At 40.6% G+C, this 25,004-nt stretch overlaps 1 protein-coding gene across 4 annotated transcripts in view; it reads left to right on the top strand.

Moving 5' to 3' along the window:
* The window catches only part of Evi5 (ecotropic viral integration site 5), a 294,495-nt gene that overhangs the window by 245,482 nt on the left and 24,009 nt on the right, over nucleotides 1-25,004 (top strand). For all 4 annotated transcript variants that reach the window (XM_071587727.1, XM_071587726.1, XM_071587728.1 and 1 more), the window contains 8 exons: nucleotides 17,962-18,384; nucleotides 18,848-18,945; nucleotides 19,259-19,383; nucleotides 20,994-21,122; nucleotides 22,429-22,599; nucleotides 23,083-23,208; nucleotides 24,198-24,316; nucleotides 24,676-24,790. In XM_071587727.1, the coding sequence (XP_071443828.1) occupies nucleotides 18,062-18,384; nucleotides 18,848-18,945; nucleotides 19,259-19,383; nucleotides 20,994-21,122; nucleotides 22,429-22,599; nucleotides 23,083-23,208; nucleotides 24,198-24,316; nucleotides 24,676-24,790 (1,206 nt within the window). In that variant the 5' untranslated portion in view covers nucleotides 17,962-18,061. The remainder of the gene's footprint in view (nucleotides 1-17,961; nucleotides 18,385-18,847; nucleotides 18,946-19,258; nucleotides 19,384-20,993; nucleotides 21,123-22,428; nucleotides 22,600-23,082; nucleotides 23,209-24,197; nucleotides 24,317-24,675; nucleotides 24,791-25,004) is intronic.

Genomic DNA, 25,004 nt, shown 5'->3' with positions numbered 1-25,004 from the left:
TACGCATATAAACTTACTGAGTCATAATAAATTATATGGAACGTCTTGGCCTGCATGGGATGTAAGTTTTTATGAACCTCTTCCTCTTTTGTCTGGAATTGTACTGTTTAGGTGTTAATGCTCGTTTCTTCCGCTAGAAAGCTTTTGTCCTACTTCACCAATTATATCCCGAGAATGTGATCGACCGCAGATAGTTCCAAGACTTTGGGGGGAGGCGTGTGTAATCGTCATTTTTGGCGGCGAAAAGGACTTCCCTTTTGAACTCGAGGGAGTCGAAAAGGTCGCTAATTAATTAATGACTCGCACTCACCGTCTTGGGGGTGGGACTCCATCTTCCAATTTCAGCGCGGGTCGTCATCTTTCCTCCTACTAATGAATGAAGTTAGTCGCTCGAATCGAATCGCAGACTCCTCTAATGTCTCGCCGCTTTAAACTCAGGTCCCTCCTATCGTCCCCCCTTCCTTCTACTGCTGCTGCTGCTTTCCTGGCCTCTCTCGGTCCCCCTCGCGCTCTGCAGAGGGCCCGCCGTCTGCTGACTCCAGTTCCAGGAGTTCAGTGATGGCTGGAACTTTTTATTTCTGCTCACTCCAAAGAACTGCGGTAGATGTCGCAGCGACAGTAACCTCGGCATTGTCACTCGCGGGTGTGCGCCCAAATCGAGGGGTGTGTTAGCGTCGGATCCGAGTCTGGATCCCACGGTTTTGCACCGAGAGGGTTTAATCAATTAAGGGTGCAAGTACATCTTTTAATTTCCGATATTCCCGATTTATTGCTCTTATTTCAACATAAATGGTTTGTATAAAAAGTATCGGGAAAATGTTTTTAAAAATAAATTTATTTCAGGTATTGCTACATTGCCTCAAAATTCTTCTAAGTACATCCCTTGAGCGTCGACGCACATTTGTCGGCAGCTTTTCCACAACTCGAAGTCTCCGTGGTATGCGGATTCCGGAAGGTCCTTAAGGTTATGAGTGCAGGCTTCTTTGGCGGCACTTAGGCTCCCATGGTGGTCTCCTTTGAGAAAGGATTTCACTTTTGGGTATAAGAAATAGTCTACTGGTGCCAAGTTGCGGCTGTATAGGGGTTGGGGAATCGTCGCGATGCCGTTTTTCATCGGGTGGTTGGTTTCCTTGTAGTCTCTAGCGCTAAGACCTTCGAGACGAGTTTTAACGCATATCTTTCGCATCGCCAAATTTCAGTGATAATGGTGTGCACTGTCATCTTATCAATGCCAATACGATCTGCGATCATGCGCACACTTAGCAGATGGTCGGAATTCACCACTTCAGGCACACGTCAGGAAAAAATTGTTATTGATACTTTTTATGCAACCCTTGTATATTTAATTGAGGAATGCTTTTCCCAAGCGAAAGTATTTTGTCGCATCGCCAGAAATTCAACACAAATATTTAAGTAGTTGGAATTAAGCCTCTACATCATATTACCGCGATGGCATGATGATAATCTTCCTTCGCACATATTTTTTATTAAAATATTTAGCTGGGGAACTCTGTTAAAAATTTAATATGATCTCTATCAAATGCAAGGGGCACTATATAAGTTTTTCTACAAGGTTCATCAATATTATTACACGGGCATTAGAATAAAAAGGACACAACTAATGGTCTCTGTCGCGTCAATGACAGGACTAATGCCTGGGATGTGATCAGGGGTTATTTGAAAAAGTTCCTGGAAAATACCTGCGGCGACATTCCTGAGTTAAATGTAATTGGTCATTTTCATCTTAAATTGTTTTGCGTGCGCAATACTGATAAGCGTATCACCCTCGGCATTTACTCCTTCATGATAAGCGATGGAAAAACACAATAATTTCAAAAAAGCGATTTATTTTTCACAGCCATGATTTCGGTAATCAGATGGCATAAAAAATAAGTTCCTTATACGTATGTTGGAGAGGGGAGGATTGGGAGTGATGAAGATAGAAAAGTAATTTCGTGTACTCTGAAATCATGGTCTTGTGCTGATAATAGTTGAAAGTAAATTTTGACAGCACCCATGGCGTATCCTATTACTAAAACGTAATTAAATCCTGATAGTGTATGAGGTTATTTCAAGTAATACTCATATAAAGTTAATTTTTTAAGTTTTTTTTAATCTAGATTTTCGTTGTATTCGAAACTAATGGAAAAGTCTATTTTGATAATGCCAGGATAAAGATCACCTTGGGCTAATTCCGTAAGGAATGCGCAATTCCTGAAGCCGATTGATGTTTTCCAAAAAGATCTGATACCCAAATATAATATAGTATGGGTAAAACTAGGCGTTTCCAAAGGCGTGACACCCAGGTATATAAACCCAGGTTCTCCATATCAGTAGTTGGATGTCCACTTGACAACCAAGCCATCTGCACAATCCCTTATTGATTAATTTAGGTTTTCTCTTGATTAAACTGCTCCAGCGAAAGAAGGAACCCTGAAGTACGTACGACGGTCTGTGCGATGGAATTTCCTTCTTGCACAATCCCCTCCCTCCCCAAAGAAACCGAACAAACCCCGAAATTCGAACCGAGGGTGGCCGGCGACTGGCCAAAATGGTTTTGACGCTCTCGGGAGAGTGAGCGACCCTTTAACGAAATTGACCCTCACCCGACTCCTCTAGAGTGAGCACAGCCCGTGCACCGGGAGTCTACCCGTGCACCCTCTTCACTGCCACCCCCTTCCCTCTCGGGGCGAGTTCCGTGCTTAATCGCGAGGGGGAGGGGTCTCTTTCTCTCCATCGACGGAGGAGCGGAAACAAGTGAGGCGAGCAATTAGCGAATGCACCCCCCGGCGCAATCCGTCGTCTCTTCATCATTTGCCCTCCTCCCCTATCCTCTGCAACTTGACTACTGACTAGACCAGGGCTACCAACTATGCGGAAAACTGGGAAAGTCCGAGATTTTTATTTGGATAGGAGATACAACAGTGAGGAGTCGAGTGATGTAGGAAACATCGTTGGGGGAAAATTGTTCTGTGTTCGTTGTCTTTCTCCTCTTCCAAAGGATGCGTTGCCAAACGTGTCCGGGTTAAGTGGAGGGAGAGTGGGCAGTTTTTCTGGAGAGGAAATTGACTGCTTCTTTCCTAAAGCACTCGTTTAATTTTAGTTACCGAATTTATTTTAACAGATTCGGTCAAATCATCCTCTTGATTTCCATGCTTTACGTTGGCAAAGTATACAGTATATGTATACATGTCGATTAACACTGTATTAATGAGATTTCAATTTACCTTCTATAGGAAATGAATGGAAAAGCATGTTTTATTGTCCGGGAAATCTGGAAATGCCTGAGGGAATAATGACATTTTTAGATTCTGGTGCCAGTGGGGTGACGTCCTCGCTTTACAACTCAGGGGTTAAGGGTTCAATTCCCGAATAGGCTGATTTTTCCCTGAACCTAGTGCTTGGGTGCTTGCGATATTCCTTGTTGGTCATTTCATGTTAATAATCCAATGTATAAAAGGCCAATCACCGGCTTTTTTCGGATTATCGTCGCATGAATAAGTCAGAATGGAATGGCAGCCCTGAAGACTCCTCCCCTGCTACCCCCGGCCAGCCACCCCCTCCCCCCCCAACCGCCCCCGGCCGGAGTGGCAGCTTAGGCAATTGCCTCCGTCGACACACATCCAATGCGCCCCCGCGGGACAGGCGAGGTCGCCGACCCCTCCGTCCAAACTTGAGCGCTTCACAACGAAAGACTTTTATTAGGGAAGGGGGGGGGGTGAGGTTCGCCCTCCGCGTGGAGTTGCTGCGGCAACGCCCATTCTCGCGCATGTCCCTTGTAAATTAAGGGGAATCCTGCTCTTCGGAGCACTGTGTTCATAAGAGGGAACAGTATTGGTGGCAACGAGTTTCGTATATAATAGTAACGCCATCCAATTGCCAATGTCGTGCAGAATGACACATAAACTTGCATTTTCGGTGCATATTTTAGGAAGGCGTGGTCTTGAATGAAGCAATAATTTTTATTTGAAGAAAATTATAATTTATATAAAAATGAAGTTTTTTTCGTGAAATTTTAAACTGTTTGGAGGTGAAAGATGTAAAAAAATTCACTCTTGCATTTCATGTTTATTTAAATAAAATGGGATGCATTCTTTGGTAAAGCGATACGTTGGTGACCCCTTGACAGTGACTAGATAGGAGACCACATGTGTGGAGTGTTTCGACTCTTGTGCGAAAATGTGAACCATTTTGAAAAATATGAAATAGTGTGATTTGGCATCAAGTTTAGGTGACATTAATTTTTGACCAACATTACTGGGGCCACAATTTTGACAAAAATACGTATGTGAAGGAAGTTTACCGTTCTGACATTACGTAAAAGTGATTTAGAGGTGAAATTGAAGCATTTTCAAACTTGAAATATTTTAGCTTAACAGTCGTTGACTCAACGATTATTTTTTCCAGTCTCCGCCAGGGGTCAGCATTGTCAATAATATACGTTTGATTCAAAGTGTAAGCGATGGAGAATACTTGAAATAGAGGTGAATTCATCCTCTTAAGAGCGACGCGAGGCGGGTATCCCAGAGAGATGAGGGGAAGAGTTTGGAAGGAGAGATGGGGGTGGGGTGAGAAACGCCCCTCTCCCTTCCCCTATCTCCATCTCCCTTCGCTCGAGGGATGGCGTTAGCATAATTAACTAGCGCTGCGGTGGCCAGCCTTCATTTTTTTCAGGTCGGGACGTGCGGGAGGGTTTTTTTTTTCGTAAATTGACTGGCAACGAAAGTGGTATGTCGCCTCCTCAATGCCCTCGACGTATTCCAAAGAAAAGATTTCGTTTTTATTCAACCGTTCATCCATCGTCAACGTCGCATTTTTCGATCTAGTAATGCGATTTTTATCGGGTCGTATAATATACGCCCATTGGATCGAAATCGATCTTTTTGATCGGTGTACTTAATACACAGTATTGTAGAAAACTCCGACGTATGAGACGATGGGAAATTTGAGGGATTTTCAAAATGAAGTGCTGGAACATCCACCCTATTCCCTGGATTTGGCTCCCTAAGACTTCCATCTCTCCAAAAACTGAAAAGTTTCCTCGCTGACCTACGTTTTTCGTCCAATATAGAAGCGTCTACAGGCTGTAAACGAGTATTTTGCAGCACTTCCGGAACAACACTACAGAGACGGGATAATGATACATAAACAACACTGGATGAAATGAATTATTATAAATATGCGATTATGTTTGAAAAATGAAACTTTTTTGAAAACATAAAATTGTCATTTTCATCATCTGGCCAAAAACTTTTCAGATCACCCTTGTGGGTCAGCAGTTTTTTCGACCCTTCCCTCTGGTTATGCGGTTTAAGGCTCTAATATCATCATTGTAGGTAATTCGCCCTTTAGAGCTGCTGCGTTTACCCCGAATGCTGTTTTCTTCGAGGACTTCCAAAACGCCTCCTCCCAGCCCGAAACTCCTCCATCCATTTACCCCGCAGCCGTTCCCCTTTCCCGCCATCTCTAATATGTCCATTCTCTTCCTCCATCTCGACCGCTCCCCCGACATTCTCCCTTTTATCCTCGCCTCCAGCATCCCTTCGCCTCTCTCTCCCCCCCCCCCCCCACCTCGTACTCCCACTCGGGCCCGAAACAACTTCCCCTTTAAAGTTGGACGCTTCCAACGCCTGAGGCAGCATTTCAAGCGCCCCCACTGACGCATAAAAGAAGACGCGTGGTTGTCCCGAGGGTGAATACTATTAAGATATTTCATCCACGTCGGTGGCGAAAAGTATTTGCGATAAGTACCAGTGTACATCTGTCGAGGCATTGTCATCGTATTTGTTTTACGTGACAAGTTTTAGATATGGTGTCTCGAGACGCTGGAAGACAATAAACTTTGGCAATAAATTTGACACAAAATCGGAACCATGATTTATTATATTTGAAATAGCTATATCATCAACATGACACTAAATTGTGTACGTTTGAGGTAAAATTTATATTCATTCTAGATCATTTCTCGGAAAGTTCTCTCAGCGTGCAATATATTTTGAAATTTCGACAAAGAATCTCTACAGGCGCGGGAAATCCAATTGCATTACTTTTGGAACTCACCCTGTAAAATTTCTACATGGGTAACTCCGGACGCCGGTGCACAGGAAATTGTGGCAAATGATGAACGAAAATCTCTGGGTGAATATTCACGCTTCCTTAATTTTACCGACCTTGATTTCGGCATCCTATTCCATTATCAATCTCCGTATGCCATCATCACGCTTTTGATAATGGGAAGCCATTGTCGCTCAAACAAAAGAAGAGCAAAAACGTACGAAATGGCTTAAAGTTTTCATAATCAACGCAAAAATATCCACAAATTAACGCCTGGCACCATTTTGCATTCTGATTCTGATCTATTTTCGCTCGCATTTTAGGCCGTTTTTTTAGCTTTTCGTTTTACAGCTGATCCTTGAGAATCGCTGATACGCGACTTGATCGATATTGGGAGTATCGTTAAGCCAAAGGAATCGAATCACATTTGCCACCTCAAAAGGCTGGTTAGGTAGATGTGCTCTCGTCTTAACTCTTCCAAACCCTGACTGCCATTGTGCCACTCACTGTGCCTTACGGCGCGTGAGATCCACCAATCCATTCAATCCAGGCTGTGGAGGCCGATTCCCCTTCCCCTCTTCCTTGCTCTGCCTCCTCCAGTCTCCACGGGAACTCTCCTGACGTCAGACAATGGCACAGGCTTTTGACGCTATTACAGTTATTTGTGTGTGTGTGCGTATATATATATATACAAATATGTATATATATATATATATATATATATATATATATATATATATATATATATATATATATATATATATATATAACACTTAGCACTTGTGGACACAGACAAAAACACAGAAACACACAAAAAGAGACTCACTACTCACAGTTCTGTCCCTCTCTTCCTTGATAAAGGTGGCAACGACCACCGAAAATTCGAAAAATAGTGAGTCTCTTTTTTGTGTGTTTCTGTGTTTTTGTCTGTGTCCACTAGTGCTAAGTGTTATACATTATTATTCACGTCCGTGAGACTTTCAAAAAGTGTTATATATATATATATATATATATATATATATATATATATATATATATATATATATATATATATATGAATAGTCGTCATTGGTTGTTGACCCTCGTCACCTCTCCATTCAGAGGCCGAACGAAATATTCACCGAGGCTACAGAGTTAAACTGACGTGATTCTACTACATACACACCATACCACTGCAATTTCTTGTGGTGGTGGGTGGTAGGACCCGCCTTTTATGTGTACCTACGTAAATATAAATATATTTGCACCCATAGATCAACACACGTACACTTACACATATAAATGTCCATTTATATAATGCAATGATTGGTGTGTCCTAGGAATTCTTACATTTTGTTAATTTTTTAATTAAAAATATAATAGTGTTTACGTCTAATTATGATTGAGTATCGTGCCTGGAAAGAACGAATATCGAAATCCGCGAGTGAACGTGCTTGTCTGTCTCTCTCTTATTTTATCCTGATGGGCCAATATACCGATGTATTGCTTGGCCATGATACGAGCCCTCTTCTTTGTGTCTAGTGAATTGCATATTTCTAATACTCAAAAGACTCCCCCGCTTCCTTTACGATTCAAGGGAACTCCAACCTAAATCATTCAGCATAGAACCAGTCATGCTTTGCTTTCTCTCTTCCTGTAACAATTCTAAAAAAATCTCAAAAATAAAAAAGAAATATTTTATCCGACCTTTTCCCATTACTTTATTAACATTATCTCCGGCGGATCCCTTAAATTTACTGCGCATTCGAAATGTGTCCTAACTATAGCGTAGTAACACCTCTCTCTTACTTTTTCATTGCATTTTCCTACAATCCGTCTAATGAAGCCTAATTACTCTTAGGCGCCTTCACATATTCCTCTGATATGTGTGTGTGTCTGTGCTCGCGCCATGGAAGGTTTGACGTGAGCGCAACTCCCAATTAGTTGGCATGTTCCAATTCCTGACATGCTTGCCGTCAAAGGATACGGCTTTTTTTACATGGTCTCTCCACTCCTGTTCAAAGTTCCTTCAAAGTGGCGCGGTAGGTGTAAAAAGGCCCTCGAAGAAAACCGTCAAGCCTTGTTTAGTTAGATGAGGGTGCTTTAATATTGCAAGAATTTTATTACAAACTGTCAAGAATAATATCGCCTGGGTATAAGATGCTGTCTGACCTCGAGAGAGGCTGAAGTGCTCATGGCTTGCTTCGGAAGCTAGATTTTGATCCTCGTGAGCATATGGCAATCTGCGATTGGGCACCTAATTCATGCGGGAACCTCTAAACAAACTGATTTAAGTAAACCTTTATAAAGGCAAATTTCATTGTTTTCTCTTCACTTAATTTTTTTTAATGTAACCACGAATCCCTTGCATATAGTACTACCAATATTCCACTGCTATTTCATTTAAACTCGCCGTAGTTAGCTGTATGTACAAGTGCTAGTAAAAGCATGGCTCAATTTAATTTTTATTAAATAATGTTTTTCATTTAAAGGGACATGAAATATGTTTTTCCTCCATGTCACACATTGGCCTAGTATTTGTTTCGATAGATTGGATGGAGCAAAAGATATTTCATCGACTGTATTCAATAATCATAAAGAGATTATATGGGTTAACCATAATTTGATTACAAAGTTATTCAGATTCCTAAGAATTCTTTGGTGATTTCATTTTCAATGCATTTTGTTAATTGAATTTTGAGTAAATAATTTTTTATGGATTAAATATCACTGATTATGAACGCAATATAAAAATGTAATAGTCGAAGGTGTCGATGGCGCACCTCAAATATAATACCTATATGAGCAATATTATAAATTTGGTTTAGAACTCGCGATATTGGTATTTCATCTTTTCTTGAATATTTTATAATCTTCTCGCGGGCATAAGCAAATTCTTACATTTTAGACAAAACATCTATGGTTTTATTTAACTACTTCCATCATTTTAATTCTTCGTGCAAACGGGCCGTGTATCATAAGCTCTACGTACCAAATTCATTTAAAATCCCTAAACCACGTATAATTAATGCCTTTTAGTCCTTTAAAGATGGATAGAAATTATGGATATGTTTATTTCAAACCCGGGACTGCTACTTCGATAACCCTTGGACTGTAGATAAGTCTCGTTGGCGCCCACAAACACTGAAATTTTCGACGAAATACTTGTGTTAGTTTTTGTTTCATGGTATTTTGGAAACATTCCTCATTGCGTAAATATATGGATATGCAGGGGAATTGGCCAAGTGAGAATCGAACCCTGAAATTTAATGTTTGTAAAATAATGTCCAGATTATCGAGTTTCAGACGCAGTATCTTAAAAATGAGGTGATGTATTTTAATCTGATAAAACAACCTGACATCCAAACACTACAATAAACCCTTTTTCAACTCTCCGTCCTTCCTTCCTCCCTTCATTCGGTCCAACAAGTTATCCTATTATTGCCCCTTCCTCGTTTGCCTAACACTCTCTATCTTTCCAAATCCCATTCCCAATCAAAATGCTCTGTATCCATCTCTCCTGCCTCCTTTGGATTTCTGCCAACAATCCCCCTCTCCTCCCTCATACCATGTTTACTACTTCTTCGTTTGGTTTCCTTTCCGTCCATTTCAACCGGTTTACGGCACTAAAAATCCGTTGGCCCACTTTGCTTACTTCCTTATACCATTCAATGCGCCTTATCTTCTTGAAATTACTACGGGACGAATTAAGCCAAGGACGCTCTTAACAGCTTAACTGATAACTTGAAACAATTTTTCTGTCGTTAAATGTTTGTGCCTTTCCTCTACTTTCATTATTTTTATAATCAGAGAATTATTTTTTTAGGGGTTTCTTGATGGGACCAGCAACCACACAATCTTAACCTCTTTTACTCCTCCATTCTGATTGGGTGGGCCCTGAATGTGTCTACCCTTGCCTCTCTCCGGCATAAGACTATTGTGTCCGTTCGCCCTCTTTTTCTTACAACTCTCTGGCATCGAGAGGTGCCTGACCCATCCAACTCCCTCCTTTTCCACTTGCCCACTTCATTCTCATTTCGCGAACCCCACTCTCTCTCCCCCCCCACCTCCCCCTTCCCGCACACACACACCCCACTGACCCGAAGACGGCCCCATCTCTTCCTTAGCCTCGCCGGAAAGAAAACTTTCAAAATACATACGAGGGGAGCGCGTGAGCGTGGAATTAGCGCCATACTCCTCTCTCTTGTTTATTGGGTAGCTTGGCAACCTCCGCCAAAAATTTTGCGATGTATCGCCTGGAATTAATGATGAATTATGGTGTGATGATCGGACTATTGGATATTGTCTTCTAACCGAGTTCGGGTGCGGTGGCTAACGTACATGCTTCCCACCTAGAGGGTCCGGTTTCAAATCTGGGAGACAACAAATATTTTTCAGCGGTATCCCGATCCCTACTTGAGGTGCTTCGTGGAGAGCACTTGGAGTGAGTACGACGTCCTTCGGATGGGACGTTAAACTGCGGACCCCTGGGCACATTTCGTTAAGAGTAGGCTGATGCCGACGCCGGGTTTCTCTCCAACCTTCCTTTCCTATCCATCCCTAATGTCTCAAATGATCTTAGTTTTGGTCGCCTCCCATAAAAACAACTAACTTCTAGCGAATTCGCCGAAACGTTTCCCTCCATTTCACTTGGGATTTATGGTGTATGATTTCCCTAAGTGGTCCAATTCGAATGAATTTGATGGATGAAATAAAAACCAAATTTGGGATAGGAGAGGATAGGTGGTATTTCAGTGGGTAGCGTGATCTGTTAACTGTAAGGCTTGGGTTCAATTCCCGGGGACCCCCCTCGACACCCTTCAGCTTCACCCAGGCTGTGTGATATTACGGGCACCAGATCTTCCATGGGAAACCACAGACCACACCCATGGAAAAAGGAACTGCCCCCCCCCATTATTACCCTGCTGATGTGTGAATTCAACTTGCAGTTGGGCTTAGTACTGGGTGAGCTCTATTCTCACCCTGCCAACCAACCTTCTTGTTCATTACTGCGATTGCAGAAGATGATGTATTGACATTGAAATGCGCTGTGAGCGATGAATCGTTGTGGGAAAATGACCCGTGTCGTCTTGAAAATGTTGCATTCCCTCGGAGTCATCTGCCACAATTGCTTAAAGAATGGGCCAGGATTCTATTTGGCAACGTGTCATCTCATAAGCCGGGGCGGGATGGAACGGTACGGAAACCCATGAAAGTTGACCTCTGGATTGGTCGTGACACCCGATGACGATGGTCATCCCATTTCTAACTGACTAACTGATTCTTGGAAAAAACGTATGTCTTTGGATGATTGAAGTATTTTTTTACAAACCACTGACTTATTGTAATCGCAATTTGATGAGGAGAGGGGTACACCCTTTTTAATTCCACCATTAACTTTTTACTTGCGAAATTCCGGTTTCTTCAAAGTTTTTCGTCCTCAGGTCAAGACGACACAATTCGACAGAACCCGCGTCGTGGAAATGATAAATGTGGAATGTGGAATGCACGGTGTTGTCTCTTGCTTTGATTATAATGAAATTCCACATGGTTGAGTCTGACGTGTGTTTTCTTGAACTTAATTAAATTTTTCTGTTCAAGCGATTAATTAATGCGGGAAGAAGTTCTTTCGGAATTCCAGACGCCGGGTAACAGTGTTTGTTCAGCGGGCGTCTAATAATAAGATCTGTAATCGGTTCAGTACCTATAATGATAATTACATGAACAGGAACAAGTAACCACTACGAATTACTTGTAACCACTCAACTGTGTGGGAGTGTTCTGCGATATCCGGAAATACCTCCTAATGAAAGGGGTCGAATTCAACCCCACGGAAATAATAAGGAGTACGAGTGAAAATATTGCATTATATTAGAACGCGGCAGTGATCTGTGAATATCAGTAATCTAGATATTTTTAACACGCCGGGGGCGTCGAGGATTGGTTTCGTGGCCAGCTAATCGCTGGAAAAAATTCGAAGGCTGGCCACCGTTGCTTTGGTTGGTGAAGTTCTTCGACGTTCTTTAAACGAAGCGATGAGCCTCTGTTTTTCTATTCTCACCTGTGTCACTGAGCTTTTCAGGATTGTCAGCGGAACATCAATTTCCATGCCTTCAGTCAATTCTAATTCAACCGCCTAACCTTGATCGTGTCACCGAATCACGTTAGACTCTGAAAAATGCAAAGTTAGCCGTTTCGCGTCATATACCTCATATAGCCGCTATGTTACGACGTAAGTTTCTTTTTTTAGGGCTTGGTCATTCAACTTTAAATTTTTGCTCGCCAGCAGGAATAACTTGACCGATTCTTTCTCAATCGTTTGGTGTAGCCCTCTTGGTGAGCAATCATTTGAATTCATTTTCATTTCAATAAAATGAACTTCATTACGTTAATAGCTGATTCGACGCAAAGTCATCTTCCGTCATATTTTCTTTACATGCGCATCATGACATGACTTCTCTGTCCATTGATTTGCACTTCAATTTGAAGCTTTTACTTAATTAGTCTAGATAAAATCAGCGAGGTATCGTCTTCAAGCGGCGGCGTCTGTGAGAAATGAAAAACCGCCGTATTTGTGTTCCTATCTCAACTTGTCTCTGCACAGCAGCGATTCTTGTCTGATCCGGTACACGCTTGCTGTACCAATTCATAAGTAGGTGAGAATGAAGGTGTTTAGAGAAGTAGCGATTGTGAATTGAATTTTGTTTTAATCTCGGGACAAGTGCAACTAGAACTTTTGCAATGATTCAATAGGCATTCGGCCATGAATCTTCGAGTTGGGCAGAGTGTTTGCTTTTGTACAACCGCTTCCAGTCTAGACCAACCTCGTCCGATGAAGAACCGAGAAGTGGACGACCATCGACGTCAACATGCGATGCCCTCGTCAACAGTGTGAATAGTGATTTAGTGCGTGCAGACCGTAGGTTAACTGTCAGGAAGATTGCCAATGAAGTTGTATTATTGCATGTGTGAGTCCGCACCGGGCATTTATTTTGCTACCCCATCGAGAGTAAGAATGGAATCTATGCGTTTTTAATGTCCCCCTGCGAAAAGTGCGTGCCTACGAGATAAAAAGCACTCCTCGGCGATGGTATTCCCGCAGATAATTTTGCGTGCACCCTCTGGAAAAAGACGCGCTCGGACAATTGAGCACGGCGCGGCGCATCAAGTGAAAGTTTTCTGACGACCGTCGCGGGGAACTCTCGATCGAATTCAACCTGCCCCGCGGAAGTTAAGGGTCTCAATCATATCTCAGTTGCAGTTGAAAAAGTTGCTAATAAACATTAATTTTTGACAAAATGTGTACTTCAAGTGATCACCTTCACATTTACGGGTTATTTATTTTACTTCTATTGTCTACTGCATTATTGAGCAAACTATAATGTAAATAGTATTGTTTTGTGTATTTAATCTTTTTTCATTAAAAGCTAAGCAACAGCTAATATACATCATTTCTCTGTAGCTGCAGTATCTACTTTGATCGTACCCCCCATCTTCATTTTTTTTGTCTGTGTTTACTTTCTAATTGACTCTGTAATATTCAATGCCGAGACCACGATTGCATTACTTAACGAAGTCAATATTTATTCTGTTCATTTCTATGTCAGAGTAATTCCTCTTTGATGACAAACCTTGCTATTTAATTGACGTCAATGACTCTAGTGACTATGACTCCAGTCCATCTCTAAATGAATCTAGTCGTCAGGAGTATTCCTGCAATTGAATGAATAAATAAATGTTTTGCTCGTAACTTGTTCGTATAATGTCGGCTTAAAAACAATATATTCTTTTTTCACCCTGGGGATCTTGAATTACTCCGAAATACCTCTATAATATTTTGTATGAGTGCAAATATGTAGGAATAGAGTTAACGCGATAACGCTTTTTTTACCGTAATATTCGCCGAGAGTCGATTTTCGCGAGGTGGCTGTGTGTCTATCTATCTTTCTATCTTTTCCTCTATCTATCTTTCTCCTTCCATCCTCGTGTCTCCGTCCTCGCGACTGGGCTGAGTGACCCCCTTCGTTCGTCCACAAGGGACGAACCATCTCCCGTTACGGCGGGACCGAAGTGTGCGCGTTCGTTAGCGCCGGCCTGCGAAATGAAATATTCCCACCGCGACTCTCACCTTTCGTGCCTCGCTAAAATCGAAATCGCAAGTCGCTGCAGCGAAAATAAGTTCACTTCGGCGCGGATCGGAGGGAGGAATGGGGGGTGAAGAGATTTCTCGCCGACAGCTCCGTGATCGACATCGATATTTTCATATCGGGTGACAGTTTGACGTGTCTAAGTGCGCGATGGGTTATCCCCTCGTGCGGCGTTGTGCTCGTGAAGCTTTCATTCACTTAAAGAGTAAATGAGAGAGAGAGAGACCATTCGGGCGCCATGTCCGTGAAGACGTTCAATACTCGCGTCAATGGTAAAAAAAATAAGGATCGTGAATTTTTCAAAACGAAGAATGAAAAAAGTAACTTGGAGAAGGCGAGCGAGGAAGATTTTGGGGTTAGCGAAGGGAGGAAGTTGCTTTCGGTGAAATTCGGAGGTGGGAGAGGAAATGGGTGGAGTGAGTGGACCATAATAGAAGACCGAGAGGAAATTGTTGTCGGTGAAGTTCGAAGGGGGCTTAGAGATGTTAGGACGTAGAAAAGGAGATGCCTGAAGTCTTAATAGAAAGGGGAGAATTGTAGGTAAGTAGGGAATAGGAAGGAGTAAAAGATGGGCTATTTGGACGGAATGAAGGAATTTCGAAAGCGTGAAAACTTGAAGAAGGAATGATTGCACGGCAAACATGAGGAATTTCACGTGTCGTGGACTCCTAGGAAACATTTTTAGGCGCCGTTCAAAACTTTTCTCCGTGGTCTATTATGAAGAATTTCCAAAAGGATGTTTAATTGATAAAGACCGAGAGTAATAGTTTTCGCACATTATGAGTTTAAATTTCTTAAGGTTGAAAGTGTTTTCGAGTTAAACACTTCGAACGCACAATTACGGTTGAGTTTCATAGTCAATGCTCCATGTCATTTGACTAATTTAAAAAGAAGAGATTTCATGAAGTGACCGAGGCTGCGACGGTGTCTCCGATTGGTTAGCTCCCGCTGATTCAAATGCTCCACAGAATCTTATTTAAAAAAATGAAACTTTGATGCGACGCTTCTGGGTGTGTTTTATCTTCTGAATGCATTGCTGTTCTCATTGCTCCAATTGGGAATTCCATCCGGAGAATGTAGACATTAACTTTCAATTCATGTAGACAACTCTCACGTAATTATTGCCCCAGGAAATGGCCTAGTGCTCCTGAGGTTTTACTGGCGATTTCATCATTGTTTAATCAATTCAAATTTTACAGTTGCGGTCATCGATGCTTTGGGGTCTTCACTTTTTTTGTTAACACTAAATCAAATAATTTACAAGGCGATGCTGTTATTGAAAAGCTGTCTTTTGATCCTGTGCGTATACAGGGTTCGTCCGGAAAATAAGTGTACTGAGCTCAGGAAAAAAAATTTATTACACTTTTACATATCTTAAGCTAATATTCCTCAAAATAGAACCCTTGTGAGTCGATACACTTGTTCCAGCGGCGTTCCCATTCCTGGAACGCTCCCGCGAAGGCATCATCGGGAACCTCTCGAAGACTCGTCGTCGACCTCTTCACTGCCCTCCACGAACATCTTGTGCCACCGAAAGATCATGTTTCTGGACATGGCTGACTCCCCGTAAGCCTGGTTAATCATACCGACAATTTCGGTAGACGATTTCCCAAGCTTTACCGCAAATTTGATGGAATAACGCTGCTTCGGCATCGCGTTCCGTGACGTGGGTCGAGCGTGGAGGTTCGCGTTAACAGAGCTCCTCACAACACCACAGCTCAGAGCCGACTGCCTTTTTCAGCGTCGCTTGCCAACATACCCCCCTCCAATCGCAGCCCGTCAGCCCTGGGCTGGGCGCGCCTGGAGCGGCGCGCCCAGCCCAGGAGTCAGTACACTTATTTTCCGGACGAACCCTGTAATGCTTATTTTCTAAATACCAAGCTATTTTCGGTGCTTCGAGGGAATTCATCCCAGGCAATGAATGGAGATACTTGTAATAGCTGTAAAAAATCGACGATTCCATTTGTCGTGGGTTATTAATATTGGTAATCTACCATTGAAGGTAGGTTTTGGATGGACACACCAATAATTGGTACAGCGATGTATTTCCTTGGCTCTCTGAGCAAAACAAAACTCTAGATCCAACTTTACAATAGGACCCTCTTCAATACTTCCTCCCTCCCTTCATTCCGTCCGGCAACTCTATCCTATTACCTCCCCTCCCTCGTTTGCTTAACATCCTCCCATCGATAACATTCTTCAACCTTCAATCTATAAAATTGCCAATCAAAACTCTCTGAATCCATCTTTCTCCTACCTCCTTTGGATTTCTCCCAACAATCCCCTCTCGCCATTCCTAGTAATTCCTCGTTTGTTTTCCTTTCTGTCCACTTCACCTTTGCCATCCTTCTCCACGCCCTCATCTCAAAAGCCTCCATTCTACGCCTTAATTTCTTTTATTGAATCACACAGTCGCCGAGTAGCACTTTATGAGTGCACTCTTTGGGATCCCGACTGCGCGGTATTTGTGTCGGTCGGGGACCTTAATGAAGTTCGCCCACCTCGAAACGTTAATGATCCTTCAGCGAAGTGAGATGAACTCTCCAGGCTCAAGTCTTGTGTTCACCACAAGTCTTCCTCGACGAGTTCCACATCATGAAAACTTTTGCAAATCCACAATTGGGGTCAATTAAATTAACATCCATTGTGGTTTTCTGGTGCGAGGCACGTTTAGGGCTTATTATGGAAGGCCGTGCATTGTGCGCGGCGAGGATTTTCTTTTCCTTCCTCGGGGGGGTGTCTCATCATAGCGGGCGGGAGACTAAATTGATTTATAAACGCCCGATGTTCCGAGGAGAAATGCGATTTCTCGAATCCGGAACTCTTAGCGGCGTTATCCGAGTCTGCGAGCGGGTGATAATGGTGCACGCGTTATGGGCGGGCAGGCCGGAATCGGCAATCATCACTCACTCCCTTATGACCGATGCGAGATATCAAAATTATTCTCATTGGCTACGGCTGTGTGACTTTAATACAATTGTTTTTCTTCAGAATGCTTTCCCGAATTAAAGAGAGTGTGCAAGCGAGGGAATAAGGGTTCTCAGTCCGTGCTCCAAGGGCTCTTTTGAGGGCACTCCCTTTAAGCAAACAGTACGCAAGGGGGAGGAGTCGCGACTTGAGAATGTAAATGGTTTTTAGGGCGAGGTTAACTCACCAAAGGAAACTCAGGAGGAATGTTTTCGGCGGCAATTGAAAAGATATTATATGAATAAATACATTCGTAAGTGAGACATTACGCGAATAACTACCTTAGAGAGGAGAACCCTTCTTTCTCGTTATTTGATTCCAGCCGAGGAGGACTTGGTGAAGTTGCGGCGAGAGAAAAAATTGCGCAATGAATCTATATTTTTTATCTCGATGATATTGACGATGGAACCGTTAAGTGTGATTATAGACTGAATTTTTGATTCGGTATGAATTTTTCCAGAATGGAATTGTTCCTATAATGGAAGGTGCTCCAGTTTCATTTGTAAGAAAAAATGTGCGAGATGTTATTCATGAGATTGATGCATGACTGGAGTTATTTGTTCTTTTTTGCGTTTCGGGAGCCCTATTTCTCGACAGAAATGAATTCGTAGTCGCATCGCATTATTACTACTACTCCCAGAAACAATGCTATCGCTCGTTTAATAATGATATCCAATACAGTGCTATACACTTGCGGAGTAGTGCTCGGCATATATTTTAATTAATGAATTCAATTTAACACTTGATGAACATGAAATATAATCACTCATAAATTCGACGGAATTAATGTTTTTGCTCTCGTGTTTGATTTCAGGAATCTCTCAGCTCGCACTGATGGATGCACTTCGTCAACTTCAGTTCGTCCGGTCTCCGCTTTCGATTCGAGCGTTGCGCTGCGGTGTCCCGCCGCCATCATGAGCTCGGCGATGGTGGCGCATTCTACCTCAGAGGTTGTTCGGCCGAAAGCTTTGACAGCTGTTGTCGAGTTGGATCGTCAGGGATCTATTTATCCAGGTGCTAAGCCGAGAAGGTGTGATAATAACGAAGAAGTTTTGGATAAAAGCGCTCCAACTGCCGTAGGAAACAAAGAGGCTACTATTGGAAAGCACAACGGAGAAGTAGACGTAAACGCAGCGAATAACGACAACAATAACACTCCATCAAGTAATAACAACAATATCGTGCCTCCGTCAGCCGAAGACCTGGCGCTGCTCGCGAAGTTGGAGGAGGCCAACAGGTACCTATATTCGTTCTCTTTTATGTTAGTAAAATTTAGAAGCTCGCAAAAATTAAAATTACTCGTAGCATCTAAGCTATAGTAAATTTATGTTACTCAATAGCGTTTGCCCATTAGGGCAACCTTAACCACCATTCCACCTTTTTTTGACCGAGTAATTTTCATTTTCCAATAGTCTGTGAGCAGAGTTAATTTCGGTGCAATATATTCCCGAGCTTGTTGAGAATCAATACCTACTGCCGGTGCGGAGGAGATTTTTGTGGATCTTGTATACTGGAGACTTTGAATTCATTTTAACGGCAGGTGGAATGGTGCTGAAAATTTGAATTGTCTCCTACTTTTGAAAATAATTTGATTCCATAATGATGGTTTTTCTTTGAACCATAAGATGTATTTTGCTTAATTTATAATAATGTTTCCTAAATATTTAAAAATTTAATATCCCGTCTTTTACTAAATTTAGGCTCATCGAGTCGGATGCCAAATCCCTGAACTCATTATCCGGGAATAGCGGTCATTCTCGAAAGAGCTCGGACACCTCGCAAATTTCTGTTACTTCAGGTAAGCATTTACAGTTAGGGATCAGCGTAGGATTGGTATTCCTACAGATTTCGAAGTCGGAATACAGTTTCTGTACCCTGTAAAATATTTAAAACATTATATGCCATTTATTATTATCGAGTTTAATTAAGAGATATCCGGTGTATTTTTCTTTTTATATTTGATTTTTTATTCGTTCTAACCACGGCCGCGTGTGCATTTATGGACTATAGTTGCTTTGTACACGCCATTCATTCCACTTTTATTTTGGCATCCCGTTGTTTTGATAATTTTAGGTTTTGACTCATGTGGGATTTGTAAATGTTTATCCCAGGCACCAGTTCCAGCCATGAGCGCGGGGCGGAGGAGGCTGGAGGGGAGGAGGACCTCTGGACATTGTGGGGACGTGTGGCCAATGATTGGGACAACTTTTGGAAGAAGAGGAATCAGTTTGTCAAGGTAGGTGTGCGGAGGATCTTTCATCACACAAACTACATGTTCGGTACCCTGCAAAGTACTGCTGGGCGTCTGGAATGAAGAAATTCCATTCCATACATACATAATCCTCATTGCTAGAAAATTGGGAACTGCTGGGATTCAAATGATAAAAATAAGTGTTAAAACCAACAAACCGCGGACACATATCACTGCTGTAACAAAGTGTCAACTCCTGCCGTACTCAGGTTACCGGTAATGCGGGAATAAAATTCAGCGAAAGAAAGAATGATGGCTGCAACGTACTCTGCCTTGTATAAAAAAATATCGATCTTCTAGTAATGGCGTAGGAAATATATCTTTGAAATTTTCACCCACGAGATAATTTTATGAAGGATTTAGTGTCAAAATTGAAGTTGGTTTATTTAGCCAACTTAATTCTTCTAACAATCCAGCCATGTTACTTATAATTAGCATAGCATAATTTCAACCCAAATATAAATATTTGAATTTTTGTGGTCCCATGGGATAATTTTTAACCTGATGTACCTGTGTGTAACTAGGTCTTAAGATCCTGTTTGCCTATAACTCTCTGTTGACCATAGGTAAGGGTAGTATCTCATTAGACATGACATTTGACCCAGGGAAAGTAGCATATCAGATGGTGGAGTAGGTTAGCCATGGAGTGAGCATTACTTAGTAGTTAGTTGCCTGTATTTTGCGATCACTAAAGTTTATTGAGTCTGTGGTTTGAACTTTTAAGCTGAAGTAGACCACAATACGTTAATGTGATCATTATTTTCAATAGGGCATATTTCAAATTTCATCTGAGAATCCAGGAATAGTCAAAGAAAATTACATTATTTAGTGTATTTTTTTAATTGATAATGAAAAGTCTTGAGTAATATCTTGGTTGATTTTAAATGCATTCATTAAATGCATATTTTAAATATGTATCTAAGTGTACATGGCTATAGTATCAACTATATGTATGAAGTTTATTTTTACAGTAAATGTTTTAATTTTTTTTACCTGCATGAATTATACTGTTAGCTTATCATTCAGAATCTTCACTTGTAGAACTATATACATTTTCAATTAGCTATCATAATTAGTGATCAATCAAAAGGAGTGCGAGGGGCAGAGGTGATTGCTTTAAGGAGGAAAAGTCGATCAAACTGGGAGAACTGTGCTTGTGGTCTCTCTGCCCATGGGAATCACAGGGAGGGGAATGAAAATAGAAAGTAGAGGAAATGCATAAAATTTAATACATTATAGAAACAAATTTTTCAAAGAAATAAAAAACAAATTTTCTCTTTACATTTATGTGTGCCTATTAAAATACAAATTTGTGTAGGGGTTTTATTTAACTAACTTATTTGTGCTCTTATTCCTCGTAAAACTTGTGATCTTTCATCTCGTGAACATTTAGTCCCTAGGGCCTCTGTCCATCCCTCATTTCCCTGTCTGTATATGCCACTGTGTCTTTCCAGTTTCAGTAAATCATAACGGCCATGTGCAGTCATTATGTCATCCCTGGAGGAATCACAATTGTGAATCATGGATAAGTGACAGCCACGTATTTGTTCTCTAATGGAATAGTAAAAAAAGTTATATTTCTCTTGACTCTCTAGGACTTGGTGCGTAATGGGATACCAAAGCATTTCCGTGGAATGGTCTGGCCACTCCTCTGTGGAGCGCACGATTCACCCGTCAAGAAGCAATATGCCGAGTATATCAAGGCGACATCTGCTTGTGAAAAGGTGAATCCCTCTATCACTTTTATTCTTTTTCCTCACTTTTATGCTAGAGTTCCTGCTCTTATGGAAAACTGCTGCATCAGATGTTGCCCTAGGGTTTGTTTGACCTGTCCCAGACCCACTCGGGTAGCCAGTGTGTTTGATTTGTCTGGTGTATTCAGTATTGCTTTTGTCTTAGTTCATGTTTAATAGGCTCCTTGCATGATGAAAGGGGAAACTTTGACCTAGTGTCTTTTGCATCTGTAATATGAGGTATTAACAGCATAATTCTCTAAGTAGGCTAACAGCATCTCAAAAATTGAATGATAAATTCATGTGTCATTCAAAACTTGAAAGTAACAGCAACACCTATGGAAGTAAGATTTAAAGTTTCTAACAGTTGCTGCAGCAAGTTAGATGGTAATCTTTGCTAATGAATGTGGCAAATTGATTTTTGTGTCCTTGGTTAATCTTTAGAAAGTTTTTCAATGTAAAGTCATTGTGTATGCCAAGTATTAGCATATGCATATTTATTAAGAGGGCAATTTGTAATTCACATGTTATCATAAATGTTCCACATTTTTTTTAATGTCACATAATGGTCATTTGGTAATGAAGAGATTTAAGTAAATGAATGCCACTTTTAGTCTGCATTGTGAACTACTGACGCAAAATGTTTCCCTTTTACATTTTTCTGGCCTGAGCAGTTTTTCTGTCTTCGCCATATAAGACGGCTTCTTGTTTGTTAATACTGGCTGCTAAATATATATTAAATAATTTGATAGGAGATCTAAGAAATCAACCAGAAACTGGAAATTCCATAGTGCATGCAAATGTTGAGACTTTAGTGGATCTTGGAATAATTTGCAGTATTGGAACATGGTCTGTTTGTTATGTATTTATTCCCTGTGATTGCACTTGTGTGAATGGACAAACTATCAGTGTTTGTTTTCATTGTTTTGTCATCATGTGATGTATATAATTTGGAAAATATTTAAGCTTCTAAAGAGGAAGGAATTAGTAAAGCTCATGAGAGTCAATTTTGCATTTATTTTATCTTGTTGCCTCCAGTAGATAAAACTTGAGGATTTACCATATTTCTATTTGGTAACTCCAATTGCATGAATCTTTAAGACAGGGACAACTGCTAATTCTTATCCTTAAAAGGTCTTTTATAGATCTATGGTGATCAATAGAATCCTGATATTGAGAGGAGTGCATGAATATTCATCCTCTAAGTGGGCATTTCAAATGTTGCCTACAAAGTAACAACTCTGCTACAGGGATATGTCGGATGGGATGAGTAATTTTGCATGGGGGTGCTTTCTAGGTGATACGGCGAGATATTGCCAGGACATACCCGGAGCATGATTTATTTAAGGAGAAAGATGGCCTGGGGCAGGAGAGTTTGTTCAATGTGATGAAGGCTTACTCTCTTCATGACAGAGAAGTTGGATACTGCCAAGGATCAGGATTTATTGTTGGTCTACTCTTAATGGAGGTATTGATTATTTGGAAAACTTTCTATGCTTCATGCTATTTGATTACTTAAGAAGTATCTGTATATTTCAGTGGAAATATGTCTTTCTTGTAATCAGAATGAAATTTTAAAAATTACTCATATACCTTCAATCTATCTAAACTTCAAGAAGTTTATATGAATTGACTCTTGGTAGGTCAATTCAAATAAGCTATTAACTCTATGGTGTAAACTGTTGTGCTTTAAATGAATGACCATTAGAAGTGATGAATGACAAGTATGATGTTTCATGTGATTCCAAGTCCTGCAGTGCTGATCTAATGGAGTTCTCATCAAAATTAGAATTTATTGTTTTAAAAATTCATATGACATATTTTTGAAGTATTTAAAAATTGTATTATCTGTCTTCACTTGTTCATAAGTTATTAATGATCATCATGATGACAAATGATAGGTTTCTGGGCAGCATGTAGTTCTTTTTAATGTATGCACTGACTTTTACAGATGCCTGAAGAGGAAGCATTTGCAGTCTTAGTCAAACTTATGCAGGACTACAGAATGAGGGATATGTTCAAACCTACAATGGCTGAGTTGGGCTTGTGCATGTATCAACTTGAAAATCTTGTCCAAGTGAGTAACATCCTCAGTGATATCCTGATTGGCTTGCAATAGGTTGATTTCAAGTTTTTTTTGTTTGCTCTTCTCTTATTAGGTATTTTAAATGATTCAGCATTCCACATTCTGAATTGACTCCAAAATAACCTTAATTGTGTAAGAATATGTTGGGAATATTCTAGGTTTATATTCAATAAATTGTACTTGCATTCAAAACTGAAAACAGACAAAAACTATCCCCTTACATCGTGTAATCTCTGGTGTCTTTTGATTTTGCCCTAGCCCACAAAAAAACTGAGGGGAGCATAGCACCTGCCGTACAAAAACCTGAAGAATTATTTGATGACATTCTCCAAATTATGATTCTGCTCTCCTGTAAAGTTGGCTATTCTGAATATTAACTGGAGATTGCTCATTCAAATTAATGATTAATGGAACAAATGGATATTTTTTTAGTATTCAGTGTGACTTGTACGTATAATGTAAAACCAAATGTGTCCATAAAATTCTTTGTTGGATCCAGTAAAAGCACAAATTAATGCCATGACCCAATTGTTGTTACCCTATAATGGACCGTTTTCGTCAAACCATCTTTTACCTTACTTTACTGTTAACAAAAAGAATCCCAAAGTAAATTCATAATATTGGATCATCAAACATTAATGATGATCTATTATTTTTAACTGTTATATTTTTTCCCCTCTGAATCTGTGTAGTCATTTCAGATATAATTTCATTAGTTATTCAATGAATTAAGTGCCAATGGATTGAAAAGAGATGGGTAAGAGACTTCAATAAACTCTCCAAGTCTGTAAAAGATGCTAATAGTGTCACATCCTTGAAATGTAACTTTAAAAAATTCCTACTGGGAAAATTGTAATACTCTATCAATGGATATATCTTAATGGTGATATATTGCGGTGACCTTATATATTTTATGCATTGCATATGCACATAAATTATGTATTTTTTAACTTATTCATGTAAATGTTGACTCTTGGTAGGAATTGCTCCCAGATCTTCACGTCCACTTCCAATCCCAGAGCTTTCATACAAGCATGTATGCCAGCAGTTGGTTCCTTACTCTCTTCACAACGGCACTTCCTCTCCCAGTTGCTTGGAGGTAAGAGATCTCACTCAACGCTCTGCTGTCTATCAATTATTCAGCCAACTATTTTGGGGTAGCAGTATATGCCCAAAGGGAAATGTTTATATTAAAATATTTTACGTGGCTGAAATTTAAAAAAATGTTGAAGTGAAGTTGTTAACTTTCCACATTCAGTGGGTAAAAGCATAAAACATGCTAATATCTGATGTGATGATTGACTGGTATGAAAATTTCTTGTGAATATAAGTCCTGCAGTGCTGATCAGATTTATGATGTATCAGACCTTTTAAATTAATCCTAATGTTTTTGAATTCTTAGTCTAGTCCTGGATGAAACAGTGAAATCCCAAATTTAAGTGTAAGTAACTTTTGCAGGATCATGGATGTTTTCTTGTCAGAGGGAATGGAAATAATATTTAAGACTGCGTTGGCTCTACTCACTCTGGGAAAGGAAGATCTGCTCTGCTTGGATATGGAGGGCATGCTCAAGGTATGACCAGTCAAAGCCTAATGCAATGCCAAACTATTGGACATGGGCAGTAAAAAGTGTTAAATAAAAGCAACAATCACCAGAGGACAGCAGAGCCCAGGGGAAAAAAATTTGTTGGTGAAATTAACATCCTTGTTGTCATCGTTTGGATAATTTTTTTCCTATTCAGAATTTTCGTTTGGACTCATTAAAATTGAAAATTTCGAACTTGTGA

The sequence above is a fragment of the Hetaerina americana genome, unplaced genomic scaffold (assembly GCF_022747635.1).
Source record: "Hetaerina americana unplaced genomic scaffold, ioHetAmer1.1.p SCAF_3, whole genome shotgun sequence".
Lineage (NCBI taxonomy): Eukaryota > Metazoa > Arthropoda > Insecta > Odonata > Calopterygidae > Hetaerina > Hetaerina americana.
Note: the sequence above shows the minus strand (reverse complement) of the source record. Positions and strands in the feature narration are given on the sequence as shown.